Genomic DNA, 11,159 nt, shown 5'->3' with positions numbered 1-11,159 from the left:
TGGGGAGGTTGGCCCAGATGAACCTTAGGCCAACAAGGTTCAACAAGGCCAAATGCAGGGTCCTGCATCTGGGTCGTGGTAACCAATATTACCAGTATAGTGTGGGAGAGGACAAACTGGAGAGCAGTCCTGTGGAAAGGGACTTGGGAGTGCTGGTAGATGAAAAACTGGACATGAGCCACCAATATGTGATCACAGCCCAGAAGCCAAGTCACATCCTGGGTTGCATCAGAAGAAGTGTGGCCAGCAGACTGAAAGGTGACTCTGCCCCTCTACTCTGCTCTGTTGAGACCTCACCTGGAGTACTGCATCTAGTTCTGGAGCCCGCAGCGCAAGAAAGATGAGTCCAGAGGAAGGCCACCAAAATGATCAAGGGACTGGAGCACCTCTCATATGAAAAACAGCTGAGGGAGTTGGGGTTGTTCAGCCTGGAGAAGAGGAGGTTCTGGGGGGAACCTTATAGTGACCTTCCAGTACCTGAAGGGGCCTACATGAAGGCAGGGGAAGGTCTACTAAAAAGGGTGTGTAACGATAGGACAAGTAGTAATGCTTTTAAACTAGGAAAGGATAGATTTAGACCTGATATTAGAAAAAAAAAAATCTTTAATATAAGAGTGATCACTGGAATAGTCTGCCCAGAGAGGTAGTGGAAGCCCCAACCCTGGAGTCATTCAAGGTCAGGCTTGATAGGGCCCTGGGTGACCTGACCGAGGTAGAGATGTCCCTGTTTGTGTAGGGAGGTTGGACCAGATGACCTCCAGAGGTCCCTTCCAGCCTAAAACATTCTATGGTTCTATGATTCTATATCCAGCGTGGATTTAACACACTTTTAAAATCGGCCTCCAAACTGGCCTTGACCCGTTAGGATTTCTTCCCTCAAGGGCAGATGTAGGTTGTGCACCATTACTTTAGCTTCTCCAGTTCAGGAAAGCTGTGACTTCCCAGTTTGAACCAGGATTGCCATTCCTTCTCTTACAAATCTGCATTTGTACCTCATAAATTATTCTCTGCACGAGGTCAAACTCCCCCTCCAAAGATGAATCCAGAAGCAACGCGAGAGGATTGAATTTCACTCTCATTCCATGCCCAATTCTCTCAGAGCCAGTTTTACGCAAGTTTGTCCTCTTCCCCTGTGAAAAAGATAACAGGTTACAGGCATTTTTTTTTTCCTGGGAAGAACAAGACTACAGTATTACTTATTTGGGAATGATAGCAGAAAAGACCAATTAATGTCAGTGTTTAATATGAAGTTTACACTATTTTCTACCAATTTCCTGACACATTACAAATACGCTTAGGCATGTTATGAAAGATCTCTGCCTTTATCTCGAGTTGAATAGTGACCTTGTCTAAAATACAGAAGTCATATTGATCAAACACATCAACAAAATAATAATAAAAAAAAAAATTCCTGAATATCAGGATTTTTTTTTTTTTTTATTCATACCATTTTAGCATTAGCTGTCAAAGTTGTTGCACAAACCAAGTAGTACACTCCATGAAGGACACTACTTTTTAAGCACTGCTGTTAAGTTCCTAACATTTTCCTAAGTTTAGCAGAGGTTAGCCAGAACATACACAGTTGTTGAAAACTATTTTGGAAGAAATATAGAACCAAGCATGGGAAGAATATAGAACCAAGTTTAGAAACGCTTTAGATGCTCCCATTGATACTGGAAACCAAGTATTTCTATAGCTGAGTTTGTACATTTTCCTTTGGAGAACTTGGAGGCATTAGCTCAGTGCTCTCCCCAGCTGGCTGTACAGCAGCAACAAGCACTATTCATAAGGGTATGGAAATTTCTGACAGATGCCCAAGCAAAGACGAATAGAAATGACTCATGTTTTGCAAGAGCAAACATGTAAAGATAAGATATACAGGCAAAGACTACCAGAAAATACTCTTTTGCCTTTGGATTTATACATAATATCAAAAGTACAGGCTTTTTAAAGAAAGAGCCTGTCAGCACAACCCAAGTAATTAATATGAAATAAAGAAGTCAGGCTGGTTTCTTCTCATCATTGCAGAGTCATTACAAAAACAACAATTTAGGAAATCCTACTACACAAGTTTCTTTGTAAAAGGGAGCAAGGACAAAGTCTTTAAAGCATGAAAACATGCAATGACTATTCCACGCAGAAATTACAAGGTTAAAAAGCACATTTAAAGCTTTTAACTCCTTTGTGCTGAAGGAAAACACATTTTCATGTATTAAGTTATTAAAATTCTATTCATGAGAGGTTTTAAAATAAACTCTTTGAGGAACTAAAAGCAGTAAGCATTTCTGTTCTACAACAGTGAGATAACACCATACCACACACACAAACTTCCAAAACAAACAAGATGGTAAAAATGCTGCCTACACTTAGCACAAAGAGGCTTCGTTCTGATGCAACCTGAGAACTGACTGCTTGGAACTCACGTTCCAAAGAAAAATTAAAAAATATTTCAGTAGAAGAAATGCGAGTGGTTCATATTTACAAATGAGTTTTTAAAGTAGAAACTAAAAAAGTCTGATTCTCCATATTTTGCAGGTAAAGCACTTTCAGATAAACAAATAGAATCTTGGACTAAGATAATCTGTTTCCATCTCATATCAGCAATAACAGGAAATGCTTGTGAAATCTGTATCTGTGCCTCAAAAAAATAAATATTTTATCTTCAAAAGGAAGTATAGTTTGGCTGTAGTAGGCAGACTTCTATCAGGGATATTCTTTACAGCCCAGAAGAGTTTTTCTGTGTATCAAATTGCATTTGCAACTTTTTACCATGTCATTAATTCTAGAAACAACAGAGACTTTTCATTACTGTCACTCACTCTGGAGATAAAAGCATCACACAAACTGTACAGATACCAGCACAAATACTTCTGGACTATTTGTGTGACTGCTCTCCCACATCTGCTTAAGCTCTACAATACAACGCACAGGGCTCACAGCAGGCCTTGAGAAGACTTACTGACAGGGCATGCAGGCTGTAGGCCAATACTTACAGGAGGCAAGGAAAACTGCCCAGTGACTTCAGGAGGCCTCATACTGAACGAGTCCTCTCCCAAACTCTCTGGCTCCCCTGATGGATAGGGAGGTGGTGGGTATGGAGGATATTCTTCCATGTATACCTCCAGTGGCAGTGAAGCTTCTAGGCTCGGTTCTTCCATTTTTGGCTGCGCAAGTTCATCACCATCTGATACTCCCTCAGGTACAGTATCCAAAGCTGCAGAGGGAAGAACAGCTTCGCTCTGATCTGCTGGTGTGGTTTCTGCTTCCTCAGCAATGGCCGGTTCTGGCATGGAAACAGCTGTTTCTTTTTCTGATTCTGCACTTAGATAAGGATTTGGGATTTCTGCTGGGCTTTCAGGACTGGCAGCTGATGCCGTCTGTTTGGAGGGATGCGATGGAGCTGAGATAGTCTCCATCGCAGCCAGAGTGGTCCTCTGATACAACAGCTTCTGAATGTTGGGGCCGTTAGGTCCTTCTGGCTCAGTAATGGAGCTACGTTTCTTCAGCGGTCTGGGCGCGTTGGAGAGCTTCTTCCGCAGCGCCTCCAGGTCGGCGTCGCTCTGGTTGCGGTACGGATTGGACAAGAAGGGCAGCAGCTTGGTGGGGCTGAGGGGACGGGGGATGCGCTCCGTTTCGGGATTCTCATGAGCGGAGGCTGTTGCTTCCACCTCAGGCTCTGGACTGCCTGGCTTGCCTTGGAGGTTTGAGTAGATGTTCTCCGGCTGCGGCAGCTGATTCTGTACACCGGCTCCTGCCATCACAGGCTTGCCATACACTGCACACAAGTTCAGAGAGGGGTGGGGGAAAAAACAAGTGTGAGGATTCATCAACAAACCTGAACACATGCAACCAGATTCACCTGTGTGTGGATGACACACTCAACTGAACGTTAAATCGTTAATCAATAAAACATGGTATTAATGTCGACAGAGAGCAAGCAAGATGCACCTGAGATTCTTACAGCTGCACTAACCTGCTGAATGCCCCTGTGGAACAGCTTTGTATCTACAGACCAGGTGAAATGTACATCTATCGGAGGTTTGTGAAGACAGCAGAGAGATAGAGAGCCGTGTACTTACCACTGGGGAAGTGTGGTGCTCTGGTTTGGGCCCTCGTCAAAGCGCTCTGCACTGCCTGCTGGAAGTTCTTCCCGGGAGTCTGCTGTTGTGTGTACATGCTATAAATGGAACTTGCAGCCACAGTCTGAGGCTTTCGAAACGACGGGAGTGAGGCCTCTTTGGACGGCTGAGGGGTAAAAGGCCTCACGGCTGCTGCTGGGGGGCTCTCCTGTTTGGAGGATGGAAGAATTTGGTCCTGGCTAGAGGAAGGACCTGCAGGAGGTACAGAAATTCTTTGCTGTACCTGCTGAGAAGGATGGGAAAGCTGCTGTGCCACTGGTTTTTGTTTGTTCCCCATAGTTACAATAGCCAAAGGCAGCTTCTGCACGTTTCCATCCAGCTTAGTATCAGAAGGTTGCAGATGACTGGCTTGACCAAAGTAAGGCAAGTTTATCTGTTTTGGTTTAGTGGGGACAGGTGGTGGTACCTTCGTTACATTTTTATTGGCTGTCTGAAAGGCAACAAAAAAAAAAAAGGTTAAGATTAAACAGCAAAAGATGGTTCAGGAGTTCTGCTGTGAAGGTCCAAAGATCCTCAAAGAATAACAGAATCTAGCATTTCTACCATTGCTGCAATACCATTTACAACAACACTGGAAACACAGAAGATGCTTCTTGAAACATTTTATGATCATAGTTGTCTATACTCTGAACCCATTCTAATTCTTTCTGCAGCAGCTATGTTTAAAACATCAAGCAATGGCAGGCACAGTAATTTCTCCAGAGACAGTGGAGGCACTTGGTAGCATATGTAGACAAGAAGCTTGTTTTCCAACATTGCACTTGTCATCCCCAGTTTTTCTCTGTTACTTCACCTCTACCTGATTAAATGCTGCCCTTGTGCCAAGATTTAGGCAGTAGGACTTGCTGTGATCATCCACCTAAAGGACACCGCTGGATTAAACAGTGAAACAAGCATGTCAGTGATTTTTAAAACCCCATGCAAATGCCTGTGTGCACAATCTTTGGGGAAAAAAAAAAAAAAAAATATGCATGCGCACACTACTACAAGTAACACAGCCATTTTTATGTATTCAGTCAAAATGTACATTTCCACCAGTGGCTGCAGGGAAAGACTTTGAGTTACCAACTGCCACTAAAAGCCTAAAAGACTTTTTGCCTTAGAAGTACTCTCTGAAAGGAAGAACTAGGTACTTTACAAAGAGCTTCCTGACAGCAATATTTGAAAAGCTATGTAGTATCCCTGCCAGACAGAATGCAGTAGCTGGAGTTCCCTGCATACCTGTGCTTCTCGAAGGAGATCTTCACTGCTCTGGTTCTTCCTCAGTGTGCCAAGCCCAGCAGACTGGTCCACAGAATCAAACATGGAGAACGGACGCACCTTTTTCTCTTTGTCTCGTAAAAAAGTTTCTCCTTCAGCTGCTGTTAGAGAGAGGAAGATTATTAAAGGGGACAACACAGGAATATGAGTTCCATTTCGGGAAATATTCAAGACAATGTATGCAAGGGATGCTTTCTGCATCCAAGGGTCTGCCAAATGCTCTATCTCACAAATTGAACAGGAGCGTGTAAGGAGGCATTAGTATGTACCTCAGCACCTGAAAAAAAGTGAGTTTCTTTTTAAAAAAAAGAAAAAATTAAGGCCATTCTAAAGATTATATGACAATATCTGATTTATTTTGTACTCTCAAATGAATTCTACATATTGACTCAAGTATTTAGAGGAGACAGATATCACTAATTACATTCTCCTTATTTTAAGATTGGCCAGGTGCTTAAGAGCATACCTTGTCCTTCACTAGTCACAATTCCTTTTCCTGAAATCAAGGCTGATCCTTGACTAATATGATTGTCTGCATTTGAACTACTCCAGTCAGTGGCAGATGGGGAAGGTTTTGCACTGGGGACCACAGAACCTAGGAGAGAATAAGCAGAACAGATTAAGCTAAATTATGTTCTTGACTTGCTACAGGTAGTAGTTTTTTTGGTAAGAGCTGGGTCTAGGCAGTGTGTACGTATCACATACAGCATAACTGCTATAAAGCCTATCACTTTCAATTTTTGCTCATTTGTTTGTTTTAGAAAAGAACCAAAACCAAGCTCAGAAACATCAAAGCAGCAGCAAAAACTATTTGTCCTAGCACATGTCTGCATTTACAACAATCAGACAAGAAACTTCTCTAGATTGCCTTCTTTCCAGTTCATGCAAAATTTTCCTTGGATATCTACACTAAGTTAAAACTGACAGGACAGTAAGAAGGGATGAGAAAAACATTGTGCACAGAAAAAAACAGGATACTTTAAGCCATAAGTAGACCATGCCAGGGATATCCAAAAGAGTAGAAACAATCTGTACATTCAACATGCATACAGGCATTGCATCAAAGCTGATCTTTATATTCACTGGAGCAGACATCCAGTCTGTTTCAGAAATAACAAAGAAAATACTTGCAACTTGCTATTAATTTAAATATTTCACTAAATGTTCTCTACTAATTTCTAAATTATCTAGTACAATAAGTGATACTAAATTCAAATAGTAATAAGTAGCAGGAGAAAAGTTTCATTCTGTCAAAAGTATTGACTAGTATTTCTCCAGGAAAGCATTTTGCCCAAATGCTAAAAAAAAAAAAAAATAAGGATTCATGTTTTAGTTCAAATAGCACACCACACACTCTTATAGCAAAACTTCAACTCGAGCTAAAACTCCACTCCAGTGGTTTTAGGATCCGCAAGCCAGATACGATGAAATGGTTCCCCATTTTCCAGTACAGCATGGTTTTGTGCCATGGCTACTTTAATAATACCTGCCAGAACTGGAGATGGAGGGAAACTAAAAAAAAAACACCACCTATAAACAAACAAACAAAAAACCCACACACAACACACCCATACACCACCCCAAACCCACAGAACTATTCTACAAGCTCAGTCTCCATTTTTTCCTTTTGGGAAGATCAGAGTTTCTCTTTGTTCCCAGCTGAAAAGTGATCTCATAGGAGATCTCATAGGAGAAAACCAAAAAGAAGCCAGGCAAATTTCCATTAACACTGTAAGCAGGAGAGAACAAGTCTTGTGTCAGGTGTTGTACTTGGGTCTCTCCATATTCCTACACCAATATGTCAGCAACTTTATTGCTATTTCTGTACTAGACAGCAACAGCTGCCTTTATAGTATTTCTTGTAATGTTGGTTAATCTTTTACATGTGTCATTTCCAAGATGTATGATCAGAAAACTTGGCTTCACTATTTTAAGTTCAGGCATCAGGTTGTCACCATGTATGTCCTAAAACTGCCTCTAGAAACCCAAACACTGCTGTATAGTTTGTAGGAGTCTTTTAAAATAAATAAAATCACTAGTTTACAGAAAAATCCTCCTACGTTCTACACTATGTAATAAACTGCTCACTAAAAGGATTATTTAATTTGTAACACATTGAATTGTATAACCTCAGTGCTTACAAAATATATTCACTAGTGCAGGAAACTGACATCTCAACACTTTTTTTTTTAATCAAAGAAAGAAGACAGAGATGATAGATAAGGAAACAAAACATTTCTGAAGAAAAATATTAATCATAAGCTATTACCTGCAGGAGTTTTAGCTTGTGAACTGCTCCCAGCTCTCATGTTGGGCAGAGTTTGTGTTTTCAGTGGACCATCAGGTACCTGCAAAGCTTGTGTCCCATCTGAAAATGCTGGTTTCACCAAAAGCTCAGGTCTGGAAGCAATACGTGGCATAGTAGAAGACTGGATATAAGGACCTACTGCTGCCACTCGACTCTGAGCAGAAGCCACTGGCTGTGGTAAGTTCCCATCTGAAGAAACCTTTGGAAAAAAAAAAAATATCAGAAGTAAACTTAAGGAATGTTATGCTGCAGTACCCATCCAGAGTTCGAAACAGAAGTCAAAGAGGATAAAACAAGTAGAAAATGATAGGCTGATATTAAAAATACTCTTAAAAAAGAAAGCTTTAAGAGCTATAAACCTGAGGTAGTAGTTGTAAAAAAAAAAAAAAAAAAACAAAAAACCATTTAAAAACATCTCCATGACAGCATAATTTCTTGTTCATAAAGAATAAGTAGGTTAACACCAATGTACCATGAAAAGTACTTTAATAATACAAGACTTCCACCACGTATGGATAAAAACAAGTCTAGCATCTGAACAGGCTTCCCCACGAGCAAGTTTATACTTCAGACTGTATGGACTACAAATGAAACTAGTTTTTTGGTTATAAAATACCCCACACTTACTGGCACATTCTCTTTCTGTTGCAGAGCTGCCTTTTTCTTCCACAGGCGCTCCCGCAGCTCATTAACACGCTTATCCATGACTGCCACCTCCGAGTTGCGCTTGTTCAAACACTCCCTCTGTTGCTGCAGCTTGGCATTCTGCTCCTGGTTCAGTTTGTTCCTCAACTGAATACATTCACAAAGCGAGGGGGGAGGAGGAGAAAACAACAAAAATCAAAACAAATTAACTTTCAGGATGGGGGACAGGAAACAGTTACAAACAGAAAAGCCTTCTAAAGCTGTCAAGTCATGCTGGTAAACTCAGATTATTTTCTCCAGGAAAAAAAAAAAAGTCAGTCTCCAAATTTTGCAAAGAGGAGAGGTATATACGCTGTGCTCCTTCCCCTGCTTCCCTTGAACCCAGTACAAGTAACCCTCCATCCTCAGCACACAGGCAGCCACAGAGCTCCATCAGGAACAGGAGCAATGGGATTTCTTTTTGATGGGGTAAGAAACAACCCAACCAACTTTTAGCCCGTAGAGTTATGGGTCACAAGCTGGTTTTCCATTACCTGCAGCTCCTTGTACAAGCGGTCAAGCTCGGCTACAGCTGACTGGTTGTCATGGTAACCATCAATTCGGCCATTCTTCAGCATCTCCAGTTGCCTGGTGAGTTCCTCTACCTTTGACACGGCCAGCACCAGCTCACGCTGCTTCTGCTGGAACAGGCTGTTCATCTGTTCAATCTCCTCCACTGCAGAGGACGAGAGCACAATAGCTGCCCTGAGAAACAGCCGAGCGTGGGCTGCTTCCAAGGCAGCAGTTAAGGGGACAGAGAGCACCCTGCCAGCCTCCAGAGCAGCGCTGCACAGAGCCTGTGGCCACCTGCCACACGCTCAGTCCCAGTCAAACCAGCTCTTCCTTGAAGCCTTTCTAAAAGCAAATGCTCTAGCAAGAGAATGTAAACTTGGTCTGTTTTACAGCACTGCTGGGGAAGGAAAAAGAACATTTTTGTTTACTTTCTGAAGTATGGAAACAAGCAAAGTCCACATTACTAGGCTAAATTTCATCTGCTGAAGCCTAAATCCACTTAACACTGAATTCCACAGGAAGACAGTCAACCACAAAGCGTATTTATGATATTTAAAACTCTGAATTTACGTCATAGGAACTCGGTGACAATGCTATCGAGCTGGTATATTAAACCAAGACTCAAAGGACTTTTTAGGGTCTCTTATAAATAGCTGTTATCAGCTGCTTCCATTACTAAAGCTGTTGCATTATAGAACAAAGTTTAAGGAATCAGTAGAACTTCAAGCAAGTACCAAGAGCAAACCTGCTGGGGAGGGCCCAAGGAAACAGATACACATGCTTCAAGATCTTTTATTACTCCACCATACTTTTATTCCTTTAAATTGATATTTTGTGTAACAGAACACAAACAGAAAATGCATTCTCCCCATAGAAAAACACTATCTTTTTTCCTTTTAGCACTTTTCCTTTTATCATGCTTCCTAACAAAACAGTATATTTATATTGGTTTATTAAGGTAAAATATATTTTCATTTGAGCCCTGCTTGAAATGACAAGTTCTGTACAACATAAGTGGAGAGAGGATGAAAAGGAAGGCAAAACAATATGTGTTGATATGAAGGCTGAAAAATATTTAATGCTGCATCAACACGCTGAACTGCAAGCACCCAACTAGTACTGGAGCAGGCCAGACACGAGTCATATTTCTGTAACTGAAAAGAAAATATTCAGCCACTTTGGCCATTAAGTTACCTCTTGCATAAGAGGCAGCATGTGTATCAGGCCAAGCTTTGTTACAGTCCAAGAACAGAGCACTCTAAATGTGTGGGGTATTAACATCAAGGATGGAAAAAGTTACTGTGGTACACAAAGGTATTTGAGTAAGGAAAAACACTACACTAATTAAACAGCAGATATGCTACGCTTAAAACACAGGGTGCTTTTATGGGATATTTTAAAATACAGTAAGAAAATATATTTTGTTCTAGGCCATTCAGGAGTTTTCTTGCTAAGTGCAAGACATGGTATTGTTAATGATTAACATTTTCAGGAACACTGCACATACCTCCTCTGAATCACTGAAATGACTAGAAATCTCAGAGTTCCAAGAACCATACTTCCTGAAAAATCACAGGCTACTTTCCCCAAGCAACAACTCACCTAATTTCCCATTGCTGAGTCTTTTTTGCTCCACATGGCCCTTCAGTGCTCTCACTTTCTTAAGTTTGGCTTCCTGATTCTCAGCAATTTCTTTTAATCGCTTCAGTTTTTCCTGTTCAGCAGCTTGCTGCTGCTGTCGCTGGTCTTGCTGTTTCAGGAATTTCAGGCGTTGTTCCTGCAGTACAGACAAGGAATTTATTTTCTTTAATTAACTTATGATAAGGTATGGATAGAAATGGCCTCAAAATGTAAAACAAATTCCCCACAGCAGCTTAGATCAGCTTTTGCCCAATATCCTGAAGTCTGAGAGAACAGAGCAAACATTAACAGCTCTGTCCCAATTGCACCTCCAGGTGCAACCATGCACTAGTACAAGAACTTACTGAAACAGAGGTGGTATCTCTGTCTAACAGCCCTTGGTAAATTTTCTTCCATTAAATAGCTCAAAACCTTTTGAAGCCTAAAAAAATTTTAGCATTCACATTCTATGACATTTGCCAATTTCATTTAATCACCACTCATGAGTTGCAAGAGCTAATGATTATTTCCCCTCTACCTTCTCCATGCTACTTGTATTTTACAGATCTCTATCAAACATTACATTTTAAACAACTCTAAGTCATCCTGGAGAATATTAGACATTCGTTATACAG

At 41.1% G+C, this 11,159-nt stretch overlaps 1 protein-coding gene across 2 annotated transcripts in view; it reads right to left on the bottom strand.

The window, feature by feature from the left end:
• The window catches only part of TP53BP2 (tumor protein p53 binding protein 2), a 29,520-nt gene that overhangs the window by 8,783 nt on the left and 9,578 nt on the right, over positions 1-11,159 (bottom strand). Inside the window, exons 5-13 of one of the 2 annotated variants that reach the window (XM_008936253.1) lie at positions 10,507-10,681; positions 8,886-9,067; positions 8,335-8,499; positions 7,669-7,906; positions 5,866-5,994; positions 5,361-5,497; positions 4,080-4,569; positions 2,994-3,775; positions 993-1,130 (exon numbers count right to left, since the gene is read on the bottom strand). In XM_008936253.1, coding sequence (XP_008934501.1) covers positions 993-1,130; positions 2,994-3,775; positions 4,080-4,569; positions 5,361-5,497; positions 5,866-5,994; positions 7,669-7,906; positions 8,335-8,499; positions 8,886-9,067; positions 10,507-10,681 — 2,436 coding nt within the window. Of the gene's footprint in view, positions 1-992; positions 1,131-2,993; positions 3,776-4,079; positions 4,570-5,360; positions 5,501-5,865; positions 5,995-7,668; positions 7,907-8,334; positions 8,500-8,885; positions 9,068-10,506; positions 10,682-11,159 lie in introns of both variants that reach the window. The other variant, XM_008936255.1, reaches the window with a different exon arrangement.

Source organism: Merops nubicus, unplaced genomic scaffold (assembly GCF_000691845.1).
Source record: "Merops nubicus isolate BGI_N331 unplaced genomic scaffold, ASM69184v1 scaffold24512, whole genome shotgun sequence".
In the NCBI taxonomy this organism is placed as follows: Eukaryota; Metazoa; Chordata; class Aves; order Coraciiformes; family Meropidae; genus Merops; species Merops nubicus.
The sequence above is the reverse complement of the archived record's forward strand: the minus strand, read 5'-3'. Positions and strand labels throughout refer to the sequence as shown.